The following is a 24630-nucleotide window of genomic DNA, read 5'->3' as shown; positions in this document are numbered from 1 at the left end:
TTATAATTTTTCCAATCGAATAGACATATATTACTATTTTATTTTTTAATGTAATAAATCATAATCTAACAAAATATTAGTATCCGATGGATATGTTTCTGATAAAAACATCTAAATTTTTTACTCGTTCCACATAGATATCCCTTGCCATCCCTAAACGTTTGAAAAGATTGACCTTAAAGTTGAAGGAATAACGTTGATTCACACCAGATTGACCTTAAAGTTGAAGAAAAACATCGACTCACACCAGTTACCGGTCAAAATAAAACATTTATCACTCAAGTGGAGTCACCACGTGATCCAAATCCCATAATCTAGCCCAGTTTAGAGGAAAAATTGAACTGTTCAAGCAAAATTTAGGGAAGGGGTATCATAAGGAAATTAACGTTGTTTTCAAAGGCGGCTAATGACTTCCTCCACCTCAGCAGGGGTGTATAAATGGTATACAGGTGCCACCTTGGCAATGTCGACATTGTTGGGAGTCACCTGAAATTATTAGCAGAAACCAGTTAATGATAATGAAGTAAAGTGTAAACAATACAACTAAACAGCTCAATTGATTGAACTTTAAGTGGAAACGGATAAAGAGGTATTGCATGCATAAATACACACAAATCTCCCATTTTACTACGCAGAATAAAGGTTCTAACCTTTTCTTCCATGACTTGCTTTAGAATAGAAAGAGCAATTGTCTCAGCTTCTTTAAGAGTGAGGTCCTGCACATGATTACCAAAATCAATCTCTATTCCAACTTCTAATTTAAAGTAAAAGATATGATAGATGACAATTAAGAAGGCTAATAAACTTGTTCATTAGCAAGGATGACAACTCATTATCATTTGGAAAGATGCAACCATTCAGCAACCTTTTCATTCAAACTCCATTGGTCATTGTATTACCAAGTCTTTTAGTGTTCCAAGGAAGGGAAAGAGGCAAATATGAATCTAAGCAGCAATACCTTGTTATATTGCTCCTGCAGAGTGCTGTCTGCGCCTTCTGAACCTGAACCAATAGCCTTTGCATTGCACTGCCAAAACGTGCCAGATGGATCTGTGTAGTACCTGCATAATGGAAGTTCCTTGTTTTAGGCCAAAGAGAAGCAAAAACACAAGTAATACTGTGCTGTTAATATAACATGTTTTGCAGCTAAAAAGGCATGGAGGAAAGGGAATAAAAAATGATAGGTGAACTCAACCACAAGAGTTTTTTTTTTTTTTTTTTGGGGGGGGGGGGGGGGGAGATCAAAGAGAGATTATAGGTAGTTGACTTGATATGTATTTGAAATCAGTAGTTCCCATGGTGGTAAATGCTCCTATTTTGGGCCTAGGACTAAGGTCCCACAAGATAATTCAAATAAAAGAGGAAAAAGGGGATACCTTCAATAAAACAACGACCAGTCCCGTAATCACTGTTTATGTATCAACTAGAAAGTGTCCAAACCAAATGGAAAACTAATTTACAGCCATTGTAACTTGTGGTAATGTAATTATTTGAAATGAATCTAACACAGAAAAACAAATTAGTAATACTTACAAGCTGGGTCCTTTCTCATCATGACCAGCAATGAGAAGAGACACCCCAAATGGACGAGACTGCAAAGGAGAAAAATCTTCATATGTAAAAACATAGAATAAAGCATATAATATTGATATCTCCACGTTCAACCTAGATTATGGCATGAAAAATTGTTTGGATAACAATCATTTGCATGTCAAAGTGGCAAGAACAGAAACTTGCTTTTTTTTTTTTCTTTTATCTTCCCAGAGCATAGGAGGATCTGGCAGTGTAAGCATTTTCAAGACAACCCACTTGAAGATAAATAGATGCACCATAGCAGCTTAACGAACAATGGTGATCACACATTTCTAGTATTTAGCAATAAGGAACGGTTCATGTATTTTCCAATATGGTATACATAGAGAGGGTGAGCATCACAATTGAATTTAAAAGACAAATACATGAAAATGATCAAACAACTTTGCCAGTAAAAGGAAAAAGGATTTTTAACATCTTTACCCAATAGGGGCACATCATAATGAATAAAAACAGCAGTAGCTTGGGAATTGGCGATAAAAAGAATATCATAAATGAAGAATTGAGAGCTCATATAAAAAAATTATCAAAAGGGAAACAACTATTACCATGGATTCTTCATCACCTTCACCAAATCGCAGGGCCAGATCACAGAGTGCTTGTGTTGTAGACTCCACTGTCATAGGCTCACCGTACGAGAATCTGTGGTTCTGAAGAATAAATTTTTAAGAAATAAGTGGAGGAGCAATTTCACCGTGCCCAAATCATGGCAGCAGCAGAAACAATTACAATTAACTTATACCTGAGTTTCAACCCGGGCATGCTCAACAAGTGTACGAGCATCTGCAATTAGTCCACTCATAGCACATCCAATACATTCATCAATTTCCATGACTTTCTCCACGCTACTGGGCTCCTGAAAAAATGAATTGAACAGAATGATGACTGAAATAAAGCTATACTCATCTACATTTTAAACATTACCAAGTGTGACCAAGAAACAAGTTCTCTATGACTAAGTTAGAGTGTACTTTCAACACAACCAAGACAAACCTATTACATAAAAAATAGCAGGACTGCAGGAACACTTCTCCCGAATATGAGTTATCAATCAGATATTAGGATTGCTGCAAATATATCATGGAACATGGAAAAGTTTCCAGAGCTTATGCATCATGACGGATTTCGGTTATTAATTTATAAAGCTCTTCAGGAGTCAATAGTCAAATATAAAGAACTACCACTTCATTGAATGTGTTATAAAGTCCAGATCCACAAGTCTCATTTCACAGTCACTCCAGTATGCAACCATGCATAGTGGAAATTCAAAACAATACATTCTTAGAAACAAACCAAAGGAAATCATCAAACTGGCATATAAAGTCGATCCATTCTTAGGTTTATCAAATCAGAAGTGAACCAAACATGTAATATAATAAAATGAAAAGTGGATGCAAGGAGAAAGAGACAAACCAGCAGAGGTGAAGTGATACGCTTCTCAACTGCAAGCACAACACCTTCTTTCGTCTTTAAACCAATTGCAGTTGAACCGAGCTGTGATTAAAATAAAACTGAACTTTATTTTCAATCATGTAAAAACCAGCTCAACCTCATGAAGACCATGAAGAGAGAAGATTGAAAGGGAGGCGAGGGGAGGCCAAACAAAGGCATCATTATGAAGTAGAAGTTTAAAAATACAAACAATCAAGATCACTAAAGATTTCTAAAAAGTCAACAATTTTGCAGGTTTCTTAGAAAGGAGAACTGAAAATTTTCCCGTTGAGACGGCTCATAGTGAATGTGTTGTTAATCACGTATTCTGACCATGGGTTATAACGCATCAACATGGCAATGGGAATTCCTCACAAACTCATATTGTCACACCAAACAGCCCATATAATTAAAAACTCCATAGGTTACTTAGATAATCTGAAATCTTATTGCTTTAGAATAAACATATAACAAAAAGGAGGAGAAAAACAGTTCTCCAAGTTCTTACAAACACGTGAATATATCCAATCATTAACATTTTTTAGCTTATTTATATGGATTGAAGGACTTATAATTTAAACCACTTCATATATTTAAAGGACATTCCTAAAAGCTAATTAGTTCAAATTATAGCTAGCCATCAATATCTACTTCTATGAATTATTAGTACCCACAACCAATAAAAATACTGTCGATAATAGAGAAACTACCAAGTACATTCACGGGTCTCTTAATTATTTTCATATAGAAAACCCCAAAAAACTTGCCACATCCTGTGGTTTTAAAAATATCATGGTGAAAACTTATACGATAACGCCGTTAACAAGACTAATCCTTCAAAACCCAGTTGAAAAATTCACAAAACAATCCTGTTCTATCCGAATAAGATGCATAAGATCGAACGTTCAGTAATGGGATTTGAGTGAAATATCAAAAGATAAAAAAAAAAAGATAAGAACTTTTTCAGTGGTAACAGAAAAGGGTTTTGAAGAGGGGTTTAGAGGGCTACCTTGATGGCTTCAATAGCATATTCAACCTGAAACAATCTTCCTTCTGGAGAGAAAGTGTTGACTCCTCTATCATACTCGGTCCTTTTTTTCAAAATTTTAAAACATCAAACACAAATCGTCAAAGAAAAAGATAAAAAAAGAAGGGAGATTTTTTATGAAAGGGAACTAATAATGGAGCTTATTCATTACCTTGTGAGAAACATCTTTGATTGGATCTAAATTGCTTAACAATTTCTTGCTCTTGAGAGAAAGAGCTGCTTTGCTTTTGTAGAGATAGTCAGATGGGTTGAGCTCTCTGGACTTGTTTCACAAGACAGCAAGTCCGAAACGTTTCGTGATTCGTTTTCCTCAACGGTGGCGTTTTTGGGCTGAATAAAACGGAGTGTTTTGAATCTGCCGATGCAAGAACAGTCCCACACTGTTTAGACGTGGTTGTTATTATTTTTTAAAATATTTTTTATATTAAAATATATTAATATAATATTTTTTATTTTTTAAAAATTATTTTTCAAATTCACATATTAAAATAATTTAAAATATAAAAAAATTTAATTTTTAATAATATTTTTTTCACATATTAAAATAATTTAAAATATAAATAAATTTAATTTTTAATAATGTTTTAAAATATTTTAAAAATACAAGTTAGTACATATTTCCAAACCTTTTTAATAGGCTTGTTTGGAAAGTAGAATTATTTCTGGATAATAGAGGTTTATTCGTGAAAATAAAAGAAATGGCATTTTAATTGAATGATATTAACCACTTTGCTAAATTAATCTTATAAGTAAGTGTTTAATTGATCATTGTTACAGAGTTGTAAACTCAAAATCAATATAGAATCTTTCAATCTGTGTGAATAATATTTGATCTCAAAACATAAATTTAGAAGAATTTGAAAACCAAAGGCCAAATGGGGAATTGTCTTTCTGAAAATCAAGGACCCACTTGCACGAAAAATACTTGTCTTTATAGATAAGAAAGTGGATTTGTTTATAAATATAAATAGAAACTTAAAAAGTATGGGTAAATACTGTTTTTTATAGACAATATATTGTGAACTAGAATAATGTTTTTTTTTTCTTAATGTAATCCTTTCAAATTCAATTTATTTAGGATTGGGATCAATAATTTTTCTTCACAAAGATTTCTTACAATGTTCAAAAAAGATTTCATATGAAATCCATATTGATTTGGTAAAATCAAAATTAATTTTCTTGATTAAATATATAATTAAAACTTAAAAATAAATTTGAAATAAATTTTTATTTTTTTTTAAATATTATATTTGAGGCGTGTTTTTAGCTTTTTTGCCCCCAAAGTTTGTTTTTTAATTTTTAATCTTTAATGAGATTTTTATATTTTGATATAAGATTTATATTATTTGCATTTCATTCTCTTAGCTAGAAAGAGAAGAGATGGAGTTGCTAGAAAATAGAAAAGGAGAAAAAGGTGTTAGTTGGCCCTATTTTAGTAATAAAAAAATCAATTTGATATTAAAAGATTTTTTTCAATAAAAAAAGTTCTATTAAGGTTTTTTTTTTTTTTTGCTTTTATCTTGTCTAAAATAGTAGATGTAAGGTTAGGAAGTGTTTTGGATTCAAGTTGATTTTTTTAAACTAATTTTTAGCTTATTCAAGGTTATAAAGGAATTTATTTAGGTTTTTAATGTATTTTTATGGGTCGAAAATGAATGAAAACCCGAGTTTTTTTTCCCATTAAGTCAAAGAACCTTCCAAGTATTTGAGATTAGAGGTGAGCAAAAAACTAAAAAACCAATTAAACCGAGATAACCGGACCATGAATAAAAATCGATTAAATCGATTGAAATATTTAAAAAAATTGCCGATTTTGTTTCAATTTTATAAGGATCAAACTAGTCAACTCCAACCGAATTGAATCAGTTCATATTAAAAACTAGTACTGTAAATAAAAAAGATGAAACTTTCTAACCTAGTAATAGGGGTGTTCAAAAAAATTGATTAACCAAAAAAACCGAGAAAACAGAAGAAATATTAATTGAAAAACCAAATTGAAATGAAAAACTAACTAAACTGATTTTTAAAACCATAAATTTTAACAGGTTTGGTTCGGTTTAGTTTTAAAGTAAAACAAGCAAACCGAACAGGACAAACCAAAAAATCCTAAAAAACCTCCATCTATGCAAGGGTATAAATAGTTAATTTGCCTAACCCTAACATAACTCACCCTTTCCCCTGTCCTCACAAAAAGCCGCTGTATGTGCAAATTGCAAACCACCTCTCCACCTCAAAACTCATTCTTCTTTTTTCCTTTCAAGTTTTTAATTACTCTGCGTTATGTGTTTGTGCTTTTTCATTCCTTTTCTCTTTACTTCTGGCCGAACACAAACCTACTGCTCCATCTCTGTGGTTTATTTTCTTTCTTTACTTTTGTGCAAGTTGTCGTGATCCTCCTCTATTCTTGTAGATCTACAAATCTAGATCTATAGTAGGCATGACTTCTCTTCCCTCTTTACTCAGTGCAAGCTGTCACAACCCTCCTTAACTTTTGTAGATCTACAAATCGAGATGTATAATATGCAGAATAGAATTCAATTCTACTTTTTAGATTTTGCTTATTTACTTCTAAATAATGTTTCGAACTCTTGTGAGGCTATTTAATTTGAATTTTTTTCTTAATCAATGCATGTTCTCCTAGGTTACGAAACAAGTTTGATATAAATATATCATAGGTTACAAGGTTGGCTTCAATGTGAAAACATGGTTGGTGTTGTTGGGGAGAAATGATAACTTCATAATAAGTTCAAGTTTGCTATTGATTTTGTTAACTTCATGATTTGTTGAATTTTTAGGTTTCTTGATGATGGGATTAGGTTTCTTGGTTTTTTTGGTTCACCAAAAAAACCGAACTAATTGGGTTTGAACTGGATTTCGGTTCGGTTCGGTTAATATTTCACAAAACTAATATAACTCGATTCAGTTGGTTTTTTAAATCTAAACTGAATCGAACTGAACCTAACCATGAACACCCCTACCTAGTAAGTAACTAACCCTAGCAGCGACCCACCTCATTCCTCACAGCAATACAACCTTTCACATTTCACAAATAACACTAACGAGTCTATAGTTACAGACAATTCTTCATTCTTCAATTCGTATTATAAATCTTCATTAGCCATCACCATAACTAAGCAACATTAACCAACCCCACCCAAGCTCCCACAAGTGACACTTCAAACCCAACATTTCAATTTACATTTCAACTATAAAGACAAAGTATTACCAAGATCTCAACTATGTTAACAAGCTGTCACAACCCCCCTTAACTTTTATAGATCTACAAATCAAGATCTATAACATGCAAGATAGAGTTTAATTCTACTTTTTAGATTTTGCTCATTTGCTCCTAAATAATGTTTCAAACTCTTGTGAGGCTATTTGATTTGAAACCTTTTCTTAATCAATGCATGTTCTCCTAGGTTATGAAATAATTTTGATATAAATATATCATAGGTTACAAGGTTAGCTTCAATGTGAAAACACGGTTGTTGTTGTTGGGTAGAAATGCTAACTTCATAATAAGTTCAAGTTTGCTATTGATTTTGTTAACTTCATGATTTGTTGAATTTTTAGGTTTCCTGATGATGGGATTAGGTTTCTCGGTTTTTCACCAAAAAAACCAAATTTAATGGAACCGAACTAGTTGGGTTTGAACCGGATTTCGGTTCGATTCGGTTAATATTTCACAAAACTAATATAACTCGATTCGGTTGGTTTTTTAAATCTAAACTTAACCGAACCGAACCTAACCGTGAACACCCTTACCTAGTAAGTAACTAACCCTAGTAGCCACCCACCTCATTCCTCATAGCAACACAACCTTTCACATTTCACAAATAACACTAATGAGTCCATAGTTACAAACAATTCTTCGTTCTTTAATCAGTATTATAAATCTTCATTAGCCATCACCATATCTAAGCAACATTAACCAACCCCACCTAAGCTCCCATAAGTGACACATCAAACCCAACATTTCAATTTACATCTCAACTGTAAAGATAAAGAATTACTAAGATCTCAACTGTGTTAACAAGCAACGCCACACAGTATTGCTATTGCTATGCCTAGCTACCAATTCTTTTATTTCTTTATTATGTTCATACATCTAAAATGAAGTCTTTAAGGGCCATCTTCGTTACAAGAACTTGATATTAATAACTCTTATAACAACATGATGAGCAGAGAGGGGGGTAAGCATTAACTGTACTTAACTGATCACCAAATTAATTGAAACTTGTGTTTGGATCATTATGACTTGTTTTATTTTGAAAAGACTTTACTTATTTATTCTAACAATATAGCATAACCTTATTTTCATTTTTTTAACCCCGCCCTCCATGTCTCTGTTAGCCTCTTTTTCTCATTTGGTTCTAATGTCTTACCATAGACACCATCAAACCATTATTTTCGGCCATTAAAACCAATATCCACACCATTTAGATCATCCTAAGAGCACCCAAAAAATAATATAGCTTTTTTATTTCAGATATTAACATTAAAAAGCTAAACCGAATCAAACTAAAATAGGTCAATTCAAACCGATTTTGTTTTAAATTTTTTTGAATTATGAAAACTTGATATGGTTGTTTTAATAGGAAAAAATCGAATAAAAAATAATCTTGATGCCATAACTAAAAACAACACGTGTCTGGCTATCAAAACTAAATATAATTAATTAAATAAAATTATATTTGAGATATTATTTTATTAGATATTAATCAATTTAATATTTATTTTAGAGTTATATTCTTATTTTTTATTATTAAGAAAGCAGACATAATGACTTTTCTCACACTGAATAATTTATTTTTGTTGTATCATTGATTTGTGGAACTTTTTCCTTTTTCTAAGATTATTTGGAAGGTTAACGGAGGTTAATGGAGGTGGCTCCACCACATGCAAGGCTTGTTCTAAGATTATTTGGAAGGTTAACGGAGGTGGCTCCATCACATGCAAGGCTTGATCATGATGTATCACTTTATTTGATGTAATGAAAATTAGAGAAGTTATAAAAAAATATTATTTATGAATTATTTATGTAAAAATAATTAAATTATGAGCTTGTTTGTTTTTTAATTTTTAAAATTAAAATTTTTAATTATTTTTTATATTTTTAGGTAGTTTTGATTTATTAATTTTAAAAATATTATGTTAATATATTTTTAAAAATAAAATATACATTGAAACTGATTGATGGGAGGGTACATGATGTTTTTCATTGAAAAAGTCAACGTGATGCCTTGCTAGTGATACAAGTTGTCTTTCCGTTTCCTTTTCCTTTCTCCAATTAGATCAGCGTCCATTTGAATTTCGCGGAGGCTGCCCCCACATCCCGTGTTAATTACTTTAATAAAATTGAAATTTCGAACCATCACCATCCTTTTTGGCCACAGTAACCCGGGAGGTTAAAAATTTAATGTATGATAATTAAAATGATAATATATTAATTTAATTTAATAATAATTTATTTGTGATGTTGGGTGTGAGATTATAATAAAATTATGGAATTTATATTAAAATAAATAATTTTTTTAATTATAATAAATTAAATATCCAAAGGGAAAAAATCAATTTTTAAAAAATAAAAAAACCTAAATAAAGTAGTTATATTGGTAGCCAGCATAATACCTTGAACTAGACTAAATTTTTTCGGACATAAAAAGAACAAAGTTAGGGTAACACTAAAATTTATAAAAAAGTAAAAGTAATTTGAGACTTTGTCATTAAATTGATTTAATTTTAATAAGTTTAGTTAATTTAATAACATTAATAATCAAGTAAACCTATAAAAATCATAACTCATGAAGTATCATATTTGGATTCAATCAAAAAGTTTAATTTCTAACCAATTTAATGTTAAAGTATAAAATTAAAAAAAATAATTTAAAAAACTTGTCAAAACAAAAAAATAACAATAAAAAAATAATGATCAAACTAAATAGAAAAAAAATTAAGAAGGATGGATATAAATAAAAATCAATTTTATAAATCATTCCAAATTAAAAAAATAATAATAAAAAGAATTAAAACCAAATTTGAAAGATGAAAAATTTGAAGGAGGATGAAACTAAAAATAATTTCTAATTCAAAACAATTCTTTCAAATAAAAAAATTACAATTAAAAAAACAAGTAATAAATCCAAAAAAATAAAATAAAGGCTTACTATAAGTATTTTAAAGGACAACATGCAAATCTAAGTGAAGAAAAGAGAATGAAAAAAAAAAAAATCAATCTAGCACTAAACTATAGAATCACCATCATATACACATAAAAAAAAATAATATTAAAATGAATCAAATGATACAGCAAAACAATAGTTTTGACAACAAAAACCATCTACCCGCATGATCTAAAAGTGTCAAAACAATTAACTTTTATAATATGCTATTTATCAAATCATCATATTACTCATAGGTTAAATAAATATTATGAAAGATCTTTATATAATTATATAAAAACCCTTAAGTCATGCGTGGGGAACTTTGTTTCCACGCAAAATTGGGTTATCATATTGTTTTTTTAAAAATAAAAATAAAAAAAATTATTTCTAAATTAAAATTAATATTTTTAAGAATATTCAAATAATTTTACTATATAAAAGAACGGTGAAAATACCAAAATGCTTTTTAATAATTCTAAAATGAAAAAAGATCATTTTATCTTCGAATATCAATTATATTTTTTTTTAAGAGAAAGGCATAATTTTACTGTTTCAATGAGGATGTTTTTGTTAATGTTGTACGCAACCTTTAATTATTAATGTCTCATCTAAGTTCCTTTCCTTTTAGTTTCTCCCCTATTCCCTTTGTCGACCCATGCTTGGCATTTAAAAAAATAAACATTGATAGGATGCAAATGCATACATAGATGCATACATACATACATACATACGTATATTTTTCTGGTGGACTCCTTGAATAATGTCACTTTCATCAAAGACGTGGAGAGAGATAAAGAAGCTTTATTAATGTGAGGCTATGGATCAGGAACAAGGTAGCATGCTTCACCGAACTATAAGACAAATCAAGGGTTCTCAAATTTCATGAGCTACTATATATATATATATATATATAGATTTTACCTCTGTATTGCAAGCTGACAAGACAAAACCTGACAATAATTCAATTTTATATCCTTTTTCGACCTACAGAATACTCTACAATATCAAAAGGTATTATTCTATTCCTGGAAGGAGAGGTAAAAACTCCTTTTCTTTCTCATCTTCTTCCTGCTCTTCTAGCATACGATCAATGGCTGTAACATGCTTTTCTTCTCCTCACATCCCCTTTCAAAAATCAGGACCTGTTTTGAAGCCTGCAAGCAAATCTCGGATGCTTAAACAGAGTAGTCACATTCTACTCAAGAAAGCACCCACACTTCTAGTCAGATCCTCCTTGAAAGACAAGGTATTATTATTCCGGTACACTTGTATCTTGTCTTACGTGTTTCTTGTCATTCAAGAGATAAACATATGCAACTAAACGGAAGTGAATTTATGATCATTGAAACATTGTTTGTTGATGACTTTCTGGTCAATTTCTAACAGGTTTTCGAGAATCAAGCTGAGGGCATAGTTTGTTATAGAGATGACAGTGGGGAGATAATTTGTGAAGGATTCGATGAAGGCCCTCGTTTTCACCAGCCTCTTCCAAGTTCAGCATATCATTCAAGGTTTGGTTTTTCTCACCCAAGTAGCATACTGTAACTAACCTCTCTTTGTTGTTTTAGTCCTCCATTGTAATTTGATACAAAAACATTACATAAATAATACCTTGATTCACTTTAGGGATGCTGAGATCATCAATCTTCTTCAACAAGGATTGCATCAGATTGTTAATGGTGGCGAGTTTAACAATATTGCCAAAGGTGTTGTTGCTGTGCAAGAGGACTGCAATCAGAATGGTTTTAACAGATTTTGCTGATCATTGACCACCTCTTGTAAATTCCAACAAAACTGGAAAGAGAAGCACTTCTTCAATCACAAAATGTCAATAGCGAGAATAAAACAATTGTCTCTATGTTGAACCATTTCCTTTTTTCTCTTTTCCATTATGCATTATCAATATTTCAGTTTTCTCCCATTTGCTTGCTCTTCTTTCTTTCCTGAAGTGAACATGTATGCGCACTCGCCCCCGAGAAGCAGCTTCCTAGAACGAATACTAATCCTGTTTCAAAGCTATAAGAGTGAAATAGTAGGACCTATGAAAAATCACCCTTGATCATTTGCAGCCGCCTTAGGTAATGGAAACTGTGAAGCAAAAAATAATTTGTTTTTTTTTTGGAAACACGGGTCACCGTAAAAACAAACATGGCCTTGCTATTCACCTCAACCCTTGGTACTTCACCTCAACGCTATCATTAAATTGACAAAATTTGCCAAAAGTGAAGCACAAGAAACGAACCTTGGAAAACACAGGACATGATTGTTGAGCTAACAACTCAATCACAACTTGGTGACTTTCAAGAATGTTGCAGCTCACGTTCATTAACTTACCAACAAATTATAATGCAAAAAATGGAAAAAGAAATCATTATTCCAAAGCATAAGAATGGCCTTTGCACAAAATGCTTTGCCAAATAAACCAGGACATTCATCATGGAGATGAAGTAAACTCATTTGCTATGCTAGAAATCAAACAATTTGAATATCTAAAAAGAAAAAAAAGGAAAAACCATGCATCAGAGAATCTCCAGAAAGATTTGAATATGCTACTACCAAGGTAGAATGATGAAACCGTGAATCGGCAGATCATTTGGCACGCAATTACTAAAACAGAGCTCGTTTCACCCAGCTTTCAACTTGCAAAACATTTATTTAATTGGCTCTATTTCAGTAAAGTAATCTAAAGGGTCATTATGCTACAACGCAGAAGAACGGCGCCTCGATCCACAGAGATCAGAATGGCCAACGAGGCTGGACAGACATTTACTGCCAGACATATCCCTATTCCCACCTCCTTGATTCCTCACAAAGTACCAGGCTACCTCGAGTCTTTTCAAGGAAAATAAGCAAATGTGTGTGTGTGTGAGAGAGAGAGAGAGAGAGAGGGAGAGAGAGATCCAACCATGGAAACATAGACCAAAAAACAGTGAATATGATAGAGAATCAGCACTAAAATACAAGACATAATATTAATTCGAAATACATATACAAGTTGCAACGCTAAGAATTTTTTTTTTTTTTCGATTTCAAGGAAGGTCATCCAATATTACAACCCCAACCGACTCTCATGGCTATGACAGCCTTGTTCTGCATTTCCTAACAAATAATTATAAGCCTCTCTTCTTAACTAAGGTTACAGTAGTAATTTCCATAAAACAAAAATAAAAAATAAAAAATGAAAGGAAAAATTAAGAATGAGAGAAAAATTGCGGGAAGATCCCAAAATTCAAGTTTAAATGTACAAGAACACGGACCCACAATATCAGTCAACTGAAGTCGCACCTTGTGTGTTCTCTTCGGCAAAATCAGATTGGGATTTACTTGGAATGATAGTGGGAGGGTACCATTGATCTGGGACCATCAGAAAATAGGTCGTCATCGCTTTCCTGAACCTCTTCTTATATTGCTTCGGAGAAATAACAGTAGGCGAAGCATTCTTTGGACCGCCAAGTATGCGTGTAGCCTTGACCCATGTTTCCAAATGCTTGTCCCATGTATACTGCCTCATGAAATCAATTATCCCAAGTACTAACTCGTGCTTCTCTTCATCCACCCCAACCAATAATGAGTAATCCATTACATCAATCGACTGCAGTTTTGCAACAATGACAAATTAAAAATGGACAACAAAGACTTTTCTGCTTCAAATGCTGAATAACCAAAGCCAGCTAGATACTATTGACGAAAAAACAAGATAGATATGTAAGGAAAGCACGAAAGAAACACAGATTTGAAACTTACTGCAAGAAAAGAAGTGTCATTCCAGACAGCTCTTTCCAGCAGCCGCTTTGCCTTGTTTCCCACAAAAATGGGAGAGGTTGGCATTGCTTCAATCAAGTTCTGATCCAGCAGAACCTTGTTGCTCCCACTAGAATCTGAATTATACCGTGACCGGGAAGATCCTTTAAGATCATAAAGGCGGGTCACTTTCCTCCTATATAAAAGGTTTTCCATAACTAGAACATCCATCTTCGTTTCTTTCCCACCTTTCAGAAGCTTCGATGTAACCTTTCAACATAAAAAAAAAAAGCAGCAATAAGTTGCCTGCAACATATTTAATAATTTGTATGAAGTTCATGCAGGATCTCCATCATTAGCTGCAAAAGTGACAAAGGCTAGGATTCTCAAAAATTGTACTCCTTCCAACCACTTTTTACAGCTATTTTCATAGGAATGAATGACAGACAACATAAAGACAGTCTATAAAAGAGTTGAGAACTTCAAAAACAAAAATCAAGAACATTTTAGCCTAGTTTGCACTTGAGTCTCAAGAATAAGCACCTGATAAATTCCCAAAATCTTTGCCAGGCATGTTGGACTTCTTGAGCTAATTGAATCAGAGAGATACCTGAAGTAAGCAGGAGCAAATTTTATAAACGACTCCAATTCTGTTTTTGTGACTTGTTTGATGATAAAGCGATCATCTAAGGTTTTTGCAAAGAAGACATTGCTCTTGCCACCTTGAGCTCCCCACTTCTTACAACGACTAAGAGACCTTATATAATCAAGTTCAGATGGACAACACACCCTCCTTAAGGCTTCAAACCGTTTTGCATAGTAGCATGTCACGGAATATCTTGCCTTACCAACTGGGCTGTCATCTCCAAAAGAAACTCTGGCATGCATAGCCTTTGTGAAGAAGAGTGGGTCCAAAATCAAAGCGCCTCGTGACCCAGACATGGATAAGATGCTCTCATCTGTAGATCCAAAACTTCTATAAGAATCAGAACTTGTTTCATCGAAAGAGGGGAATGCCGTATCAGATGAACTTAAAAATGCACTGAAGTCTCCAGATTCTTTCTCTCTTTCCCCCTCATCAGTTAGTTGGGCATGATATCCTTGCGATGCTAAAGCATAAGATATAAGACTTGTGGGTTCATCGTCGTACACAGGAATGACCGTGTCATTCACACCCACAGGCAGAAGCCGCCTAGCCTGATCTTGGAGTTTCAACTTCCTAAAGGATGAAATATAGACAGAGTTATACTCCCTCAGACTATCAAGCTTCTCAGAGCTTGTTAAACAATTATTGTTCAAAGAACGATAGAAATTCAAGAAGGGCATTCTTAGCCACCTCACAGAATGTTCCATGTTATCAAGGTCCTTGGTAGACAATGCAGGTGAAGGAGAATAGCACACTTTGGATCCAACTTGGTCTTCGACATGGCCCTCCAAACCTACCCCCTCCAACCCTACACCCGTGGTTGAAGACTCTTCCACAGCTGAATCAGAAAGTCTACTATTATCATCCTTAAATGTCCCACTTCCAGGTTGATTCTCACCTGTCCATGCAGCATCAAGGGTATCTGATAGATTTGCCATAACAGGATCCTGTCCATCAGAAAGGGTCCTAAAATAACTTCCACCAGATTCCTTAATGTCAGATAGATCACGGGCAGGCATAGCGGCAAAAGGATTAGCTTGGCCTCCTTTTCCATGACTGGGACCTTGACAAACATCTGTTTCTTGACCATCTGCATCACATTGGTTTGTGTTGCTACCAAAGCCTCCTTGCTGGTTAGAGGCTTTAAGCAGCTTGGCATCAACATTTTCCTCAATGAGCTTATCACTATTAGCTGGCCCTAGTGGTTTCTCCTCCTGTCCTGAAGTTGAGCTGTTTGAACCATCATGGAAGCTGTTGTTATCTAAACTGGCTGCATAGACCAGGCGGTTGTCCCACATGTAAGACTGGAATAGTAACTGTCTCCGCAGTCTGTTGATCTCAAGAATGTCAATAACAGATTGCCCATTTTTCAATTCCTTGTTCATGACTTTGTGGAGCGACTCCTGAAATAATAACAAGGACAGTTTAAACTACAAGCATTTTTCTACAATACTTTCACACAAAAAATTGAGAAAAAATTCTGAAAAATTGTAGAAACCACAAGATGCAATGGATTTAATATTAGTCCCAACTATATGCACTTTTTTACACACAATTTGATAAAAATAACTGAGGAAAAAAAATATTTCTAAGAGAACTTTATAGAAGCCAGAAGATTCTTTCCGTAGTTACATGGATGTGAACTACAAAGGCAGACAAGATAATTCACAAAATGGAAAGGATAAAAAATAATATACTAATACTTTAAAAACACTTTTTACCAAATGACAACGCCTTTTGTGTGTAGAGATTTGTTAATTATTCTACTCCATAATTGTGATTCTATTAAAAAAATGTGGCAATATTCCCATTCAATGATTTAAAAGCAAATCTCAGCAAAAGTTAAGAATCTCTAGCATTACATAAATTAAAATTTTTGGCTTATCCTGGTTACAGGAAAGTAACAGAATTAGGGCAGAGTTTGTACTTAAATGTGACTTAAAGAGTGTCCTTATTCACATGATAAGTGTCCACAATGGCTCACATATGATGCTTGTGTAACTAAAGACTAGAAGATCAGCATGCATAGAAAGCCTAACCTCAAATTCCACCTTCTCCTTTTGCAACATCAATTCAAATTCTGCAATTTGGCGTCTTGATTCAGGGAGTTTCATGCCACTGTTATTTTGCTCAATCTTACATCGTCTCTCTGATATTTGACTAAGAGCATTGAGCACTTCAGAAAAAAGAAGCTCTGCCTGATTGACCACCTGTTAATAAGACAATTAAATCACCCATATACAGGAGTAAGATAATGAAAAGTCCAAAAGGGGGATCACTGCACCTCATCTGTTTCTTTCTGCGTCCACTCTTGATTCTCAGAGCTGAAATCAACTTTCGCGGGTGGAAGGTACACAGAGAGAACATTAATCGATGCATATCGAAAGCAAGCAACCATTTTCCCGAAACTGCACATGTAAAGGCAGTGTGAGAGTGAGAACACTTGTTTACAAAGTTGAATGCCTCCTTTTCTGCTCCTATAGACTAGCATTCAATGCTGAATGGACATACTTGGGCACACAAGCTTGATAATCATATAGATCAATAAATTCAGTAAATATACAAGAACATTGAAGAAAGCAGTATTTTGGCAGATATAACCCCACACGGTCCTGACTAACATCTTGCTTAATATTGTCTATAAAATAATTATCAGTATTAGATCCTGCATAAATGCCATGATTGCTTTATTTTCACAACATGTAGCAACTGTAGACAATATGAATTTGTATGATTACTTACAGCATAACATGATGAAGAGATTAACAATATTACCCATAGAAACGAAGACAATCCCTATGGAGAGAATGACCACAGCTTGCCACCCTGCTTGCAGCTGCATGATTTGAAAAACTAAGCTCCAAAAATTTCCCAAAAGATAAACCCCAGGCAGCATCTGACATTACTACTCTACGAGTAGCCGGAGGAAAACCACTGATCCGCGGACACATCAGGCATCTGTGCCACATCCAGATTTTTCCATCCTTTTCACCTGGTAAGAGTATTTCCGGTAGCTTCTTAACAGATATAGTGAGGGTTCCTTGCCTGTGAGTATAACAATGAACATGTGCTTCTGATGGCATCTCACAAGAACGGCAGCTGTAACTCTGAGAATAATTAATCTGTCAAGTTCAAAATGTAATAGTTGTTTCCACATAACGAATTTGAGAAAGAGAATTTACCTGGTCAAATAAATGGTCACGCAAAAACCGACCCAAAGGTTTGTCAAAGTTCCCATAGTATTTGAAACGGATGAGATGGGACCTCTCACAGACAGTCCCCTTCCATACACACCGGGAAGACAAGGAAACCAAAATGCTCTGATGATCAGAAGGAGAGGGAGGAAACTCTTCTTTTAAAGGTTCTGACTCTTCAAGGTTCCTTCTAGAATCTTGTTGTGCAGATGATACCTCTGAACTGTGTGGATGAGTTGCGATTATTTCATTGAAATCACTCTGGGAAAAGTTCACTGAAACACCATCTGAGGACCCAAAACCGTTAATATTAAGTTGATCACCAATGGCAGCCAAACCATTATTAACTGGAGCAATTTCAGCCACCAGAGAATCTCCAGAATCCATTATGTTTTTTTCCTCAAATGTTCGGTAAGAATCTGATACAGCTTTCACCGTATAAGGAAAAGCAGAAAGAAATTCAGTTGAATTGAAGCGACATTGGGTGAATTCTGAGGATTGAGTGCTGAGACCATCTGCTGCTTGTACTTTGTCAACAGATGAACTGATTATGGTTGGGACCAGACTAGCAGTAGGGGCGCTATTGGATCTTTGTGGTTCATTGCTAGATTGCAGTCCTTGAGGTTTTTCATTGGCAGCAATAGTGAATCCAGGTACAGTTGATATGGATCTCTCAATGCTTGATGGTTTATCTGGAAGTGCAACGGTTATTGGAGTGTTCAGCGGGAGTTCTGGCAGAGATGCTCCTTCATCAGCAAGAAAAGATGTCTCCAAAGCCAAGTGATATGCTGCAAAAACACCATATTGGACCACGTGTTTCACTTTCTTCAACTCGTCCCCATTGGCGCCTCTAAGTAAAATCTGGGAAAACAGAAATGAAAGGTTAAATACAACTTCCCAGCAATGAAATTGAAAGCAGCCTGCAAAATCAAAGAACTGTTATATCAATGACATAGCAAGTAGCTTCAAAATTTGCACAGGTGCATGCAGCCGGGACCACCACCTGTTCCATAATCCAACCAAGATAATTTCCTGAACAGTAACTCTGAAATTTTTTTCAACTACATTACAACATGTAAAATCACCAGAGTAGATAAAGCATCAATCAGCCAAAAAACAATGCAATTCAGAAACCTAATTAAGTGTCCATCAAATCTTTTAACCTCAGCAATTTATAGTAAAATGATACTAGATTTGGTATTATGATCATCTAAGTTTCAGGGACTTACTGTAAAACCCAATGGCTTTGGGCAGCCTTCAAAATACATTAATGTCTTCACCAGTTTTTTCCCAGTATGCCCAGCAGTACCAAGATCTTCCAAAATTCTCTCCACATGGAACTTCTCACAGTACCCTAACTTTGGGGAAGAGAGATGATCAACTGAAGGAACTATTTGAGCACCTGTACAGCGGGCTATACGTTCTAAAAGTGGCCTCTTGATATTAAGAACAAGAGATATGTCTTTAGCAAGAAGGTATTCCTGTGCATGTCGTGATACTGAATTCTCCACTAAAAGGACATCAGGGTTGTGTGCATCTATCTTTGCCACTGCCATCTTCAAATGGTCCATTTCCTAGATAATGATACAAAACTAATAAGAAACCAAAAAAGAAAAAGAAAACAAAAATAAAGTTCAAGCAAAAACACGCAATTGCTCTAGCACATTGAGAGCAGTGAGGAAGAAACTAAAGCATGAAGGCTGAGAAGAATGTTTAACAATCAGAACCTGCTGCAATAGGGTATCAAAACTTGAGAGGTGATTAGAAACTCTCTGGTACTCAAGAGCCCCTCCGAGGATCAATAATCGAGGTTTCTCAATTTTTGAAGTCATTCGACGATGAGCAATGTTTTTCTTACAAACAACTCCTCTGACCACCATACTAGAAGAAGATAAATCAAATCAAAGCAGGTAAAAGGAAACTTATAAAAACTGCAACAAGAAAATCAAAGCGGGTAAAAAGAAACTCATAAATACTGCAACAAGAAATGCAGACAAAAATAAATCCACTTTTAAAAGAAAATGCCTTTTAGAATGCAGCTATACAAACTTAAAACAAGCAAGTATGAAATGGCATCACAGCCTTTCACCATGATCATCAATGAAGCGAGAAATCCGTATTGAGGAGTTATCTATAAAAAATGTGGAACAGGATGGCCTATAGATGGAAATGAAAATGAAGGTAGCAACTACCTCTCACAGCGACGTCCAGAAGCAATGCATTTTACTTTCACATATCCACCAGGGTCCATTCCTCCACCTTTGCTTGTATCTGGCTTTAATAGAGTAGCAGCCTCCCATGACAAAGATGTGATGATCTCCAACCAGCTCTCTTTATCATTTTCATCTCCCACAGGAACATTCTCAACCTGCAACAGTTGAGATACCAAAGCCCTAAAATGCCCATCAACCACATTCTTCATAACCTTCTTGCGCTCCTCACCTGACCTATCTCTGTTACGAAATTCTCCACTTCCAAAACTGCCGGAGGCACGTAAATATCCCCACTCTCCAGCAGCATCCTTGTCGTCGTCGTCATCTTCAAAGAAACCAACTTCCCTCTCATCTTCTTCGTCTTCTGGCTCTGGAGGGAGCCAGAGCGCTCCATTGTTCTCAAAATCCACAGGTTCAGTGTCACCATCTTCTCCACTATACATAGAGGAAGGTGCTTCACATTCATCATCCATCTCATGTTCATCCTTTTTCCTTAGCTGTGACCTTCCTTCCAAATTTTGTGAACCAAAACTGTGGTTTAGTGGAGAACTACTTGAACTTTTTGGGTCAACAGTTTCTCCATCAAGATGACCCTTGTCAGATCCACCATCATTACCCATGTCGTCAAACTCAACTTGATGATAGTAATCATTGACTTGTGGAAATTGCCTTGTTTCAGAATCAGACCGATATGCACCATACTCGTCATCGTCGTCATCACTTCTGGTGCCAAAACAGAATTAAGGATTTAATAATTAAAAGCTAAGCATTAAATAACACCAACATCTTACAAATTACTAGTACTGCTTGTAAACATATATAAGTCTAAGACTCAAGTCTCTGCCAATGGGTCTGATCTTGGCATGCTGAAACATAAGTAAAAGATTTTTTCATCTTTGAGTGCAAAAAGGTTAGCTCTTTCAGCTTGACAAGCCATTGCATGTAAACATATGTCAACAGACCTAGATTGCTGCCATCCGAGCTAAGGATCTTTTATCTTTGTGGAGTAAAAAGAGTTAATTCTTTTGGCTTCAGACGCCATTACATGAACATATGGCAACAAACCTAGACAGCAACATGTAATATTGGATGATCATAAAGGAATAACTAACCACTATCCTCTAGAAAATAACCACTCTCACTGGCTTATAAATGGCACACGGATTTCTTCAACCTCTGCCTTGACAAAAGTACACTAGATTGTTATCCTTCTATACATTTCTGATGCAGGCATCAAATAATAGCTGTATATGAGGTGCTAAAAGGAGATAATCAACAGACCTGTTTATAGAAAATGTATATCCATCTGGAGTTCTATACTCTATGTCAGCAACAGGGTCTTTGCTCCTAGCTGATGCCACTTCCCCTTGCTTATCAGAACTGGTCTCCATTTCAGATGCTTGAGGGCTGAGACTGGAACTGGTCTGAGCTTGCTGATTAGGCTTAACTAGGTATGGCATTGAGCCAAGAGTGATGCTACTACTGTTAGCTGTGCTGCTAGATCTAGTGCTGATAAAACTTGCTGCAGAAGGTGAAGTACTAAAATCCAGGCAGGGAACCTGGATTCCATTATCAGAAGTAGCTAAACCTTGCTGCCATTGCCTGAAACAATAATTACACACCCGAATCTTCTCCCACTCTTCCCGAGCAGCCCCTGGATCACAAGATGGAACAGGAACTGAGTTGGCTGTACACTTGGCACAGAAAACTCGGCCACAAAGTCGACAATGATGTCTGCGATTAAATACTGTAAATTGAGAATCACACTCGTAGCATACCCTACAACTCTGATCGGGCATCCAAAAATCCCTTGACACGCTAGCAGGCTCAGAGCGCCAAGGGATCCAGGATTTCAAAAGGCAAATTAGCTCAGAGAACGTCTTGTCAGAAGATTCCATCTAAATCCAATCCTTACTGCCCCGTTCATCATGCTATACTCATTTGACACTCTTAAACAACTAGCAATATTAAAAAAATCTCATCTTCAATTATTCGTTTCATCAAACCAAGGAACAACACCAATTATTAATGTCATCAGTAAACAACCAGTCACAAAAAGCCCCCCAATCAATCCGAAATTCAAAGTAACCACTCCCACCTCCAATAACCTCAAACATGCAGTTCCAACTTCTTTATCACTCCTCAACCCAAAAATGACCTACAAACAACTAGCCCAGATCAAGAAACACCTTATTCACTCACGAAAAAATCACTAAATTAAAGGTATACAGAAGCTCATAACTGCAAAAAAAAAAAAAAACCCTTCCAAAACGATCACAATCAGTACAATTTACATAAAAAAATCTCAACTTTCAAGGAAAAAAAAAAAACCCAACCAGCCCTTTTCAACTAACTTGATCAAATCCAGAACCCCAAACAAAACAAACCCGTCTCTGCCTCTAATCTTTCCTTACAGAGAAAAGAAAAAAAGGATGTGATTGAATGACACAATACAATACCTTGATAGAAAAGAAAATACAGACTTGATTACTATTACCTTGAAAAAGACAATCAACAACAACAGCATAAGATCTTGTTCTCCAAGAGATTTATGACACGTAGTCAAATCAATCCGTGACAAAAAAGGGTAGGTGCTGATTTGCAATAGAAAGGGAAAAAAGAAAAGCCTGGCTGTCTACCCAGACAGCGATTCTCTAAAAGAAGCAATCAAATTTTCTATGATCCTGCAAAATCATCATCATCATCTATCTCTTCCTCTCCTCTTCCTTGTATTATAAATATATAAACAAAGCTGCTCCATTTAATGGCATGAGAGAATAATAAATAATTAAATAAATGAAAAATCAAAGAGCACCTGGAATTGGAAATAAATTATAAATTCGTATTGAGTTTATGATCAAACAATCTTTCTATATCCAGCTATGTACTGTAATTGTAGTTCATTCACATACGAGATTGTATGATAAATATATATATAAACACACACTCCTATCAAATAAATTATTTTATTTTTATTTTTATTTTTTGAACTTAAGTAATAATGAAAACTTATAAATAAAGGTTTTCCTTTTTCTACGGCTAAGATAAACAACTTCTTTTTTGATTAAAAAAATAAATGGGTTTTTTATTTTAATGACCAGAAAATGCTGTAAAAAAGAAAAGTTCAAGAATGCCCTCACATTTGAGCCACGGAGGAAAGGAGGCGGCGGGCAAGTGATAGAAAGATTGTGGATAAGAAGGGATAGATAGGTATTTGGCTTTTGACATTTGTTTTTTTCCTTCTTCTTTTTTTCTCAAAACGCGTTTTTTATTTTTTGCTTCTTGCTGACGTCTTGCAGGCCATTTTTATCTGGGAAGCAAGGAATGTTTGTTTTTTTTAATGCTGAAAATAATAATAATAATTATTAGTGTCATTATATAGAAACAATTATATATTCATCCTTTTGTAATCTCAAATTCATCAATTAAGTCCCTATCTTTTCAATTTTGTTTATCCCAGTTAGTGTCGTTGCTATTCTGTACCCTTGATTTTGTAATGTGGCTTTTAAACATTAATTTTCTTTCTCGTTTTGTGGTGCACCATGCAGATAAATGTTTTTAATTTTTTTTTAACTGCCTCTTTTTCTCAAATTAGAAATATAAAATAAATTGCGGTTTAAAACATAATATAAAATTATTTTCAGCCCTTGAAATAATAATAATAAAAAAAAGAAACAGGACTTCAAATCTATTCCTCCACACCTAAAACTCTCCCTCATCTCCAAATCTCCTATTTTTTTTTTTATTATTATGAAATTCAAGAACATTAAATGTCGAAATCATAATGATGTTTACAGCAATAACTACACTGACAGAGAATTTGAGCTTGATGATTCCATTCACCAAGAGACTCGGAGCAGGTTGGGGGTTGGCTGCATCAACCCGTAAGATCAACCATGTCTATCCCTAAATATTATTTTTTAAAAAAAATTAATGGCATGCTAGAATTAATATCAACTCGAGGGACCAAAGTAAAATATGTCATCAGTTGATTGCAACTGGATAATCTTGGTTTCGATTGGCCAAATTAAAATCATAAAGACTTAATCATCTAAGTAGATAGCTTAATAATAAAATTTTAGGATTAAGGAGTTTTTTTTTCTACGCACATTAATCCAAAATACAAAAAAATTCATAGAGGCTTGATTGATAAATATGTAACAAAAAGATTTGATTTTGATTTGACCTTTTTCTTTTTATGTTTATCCACAACACTTATTTCGCTTATTTGTGTATATATATATATATTTTATAAATATTTTTTTATTTTATACTGGAAATAATTCAATTGTGTGTGTGTATATATATATATTATTTTATCTTATACTGGAAATAATTCACATCATAAAAAGTCAATACAAACTCATTTTTGTAATGATCTGGAATTATCATACCCGTCATTTTTATTTTATATTAATTACTACCAGTAAGCTTTAAAACTCTATTGATACTTTGCTAAATTCTCAATTTTCAAAGTGCTCCTAAGATTTTGTTTTGTATCAATTAGGCCCATCAAGTTTTAAAACTCTGGCATTATTTTTATCTCAAACATTATTAATACAACTCAATATTATTAGGCTAAATTAGTGATTAAAAA

At 34.1% G+C, this 24630-nt stretch overlaps 3 protein-coding genes across 6 annotated transcripts; 1 reads left to right on the top strand and 2 right to left on the bottom strand.

Moving 5' to 3' along the window:
- Positions 1–176: 176 nt before the first annotated feature.
- LOC105134012 (proteasome subunit alpha type-5-like) lies at positions 177–4380 on the bottom strand. Its single transcript, XM_011038242.1, has 9 exons — positions 4224–4380; positions 4034–4115; positions 3007–3087; positions 2336–2449; positions 2142–2243; positions 1534–1592; positions 959–1061; positions 651–716; positions 177–486 (listed from the first exon to the last, which is right to left on the bottom strand). The coding sequence occupies exons 1-9, from the start codon at positions 4235–4237 to the stop codon at positions 394–396; spliced, it is 714 nt and encodes a 237-aa protein (XP_011036544.1). The 5' UTR covers positions 4238–4380; the 3' UTR covers positions 177–393.
- A 6790-nt stretch (positions 4381–11170) lies between these two features.
- Positions 11171–12160, top strand: LOC105134011 (uncharacterized). The gene is made up of 3 exons (XM_011038241.1): positions 11171–11485; positions 11626–11750; positions 11866–12160. The coding sequence occupies exons 1-3, from the start codon at positions 11330–11332 to the stop codon at positions 11999–12001; spliced, it is 417 nt and encodes a 138-aa protein (XP_011036543.1). The 5' UTR covers positions 11171–11329; the 3' UTR covers positions 12002–12160.
- A 1025-nt stretch (positions 12161–13185) lies between these two features.
- Positions 13186–23008, bottom strand: LOC105134010 (1-phosphatidylinositol-3-phosphate 5-kinase FAB1B-like). Of its 4 annotated transcripts, none has more exons than XM_011038240.1 (12): positions 21315–23008; positions 20013–20756; positions 19548–19701; positions 19050–19394; positions 17809–18681; positions 17402–17733; positions 16911–17034; positions 16666–16836; positions 15317–16029; positions 14524–15199; positions 13984–14250; positions 13186–13831 (listed from the first exon to the last, which is right to left on the bottom strand). In XM_011038240.1, exons 1-12 carry the CDS (start codon positions 21929–21931, stop codon positions 13505–13507), a joined length of 5343 nt encoding a protein of 1780 aa, XP_011036542.1. In that variant the 5' UTR covers positions 21932–23008; the 3' UTR covers positions 13186–13504. The 4 variants fall into 4 exon arrangements, with proteins under 4 accessions (XP_011036542.1, XP_011036540.1, XP_011036539.1 ...); XM_011038238.1 differs by having other exon boundaries at positions 14524–16029; positions 21315–22191; positions 22531–23007; XM_011038237.1 differs by having other exon boundaries at positions 14524–16029; positions 21315–23007.
- Between the last annotated feature and the right edge of the window lie 1622 nt (positions 23009–24630).

The sequence above is a fragment of the Populus euphratica genome, unplaced genomic scaffold (genome assembly GCF_000495115.2).
Source record: "Populus euphratica unplaced genomic scaffold, PopEup_1.0 scaffold38.1, whole genome shotgun sequence".
NCBI lineage: Eukaryota > Viridiplantae > Streptophyta > Magnoliopsida > Malpighiales > Salicaceae > Populus > Populus euphratica.
The sequence above is the reverse complement of the archived record's forward strand: the minus strand, read 5'-3'. Positions and strand labels throughout refer to the sequence as shown.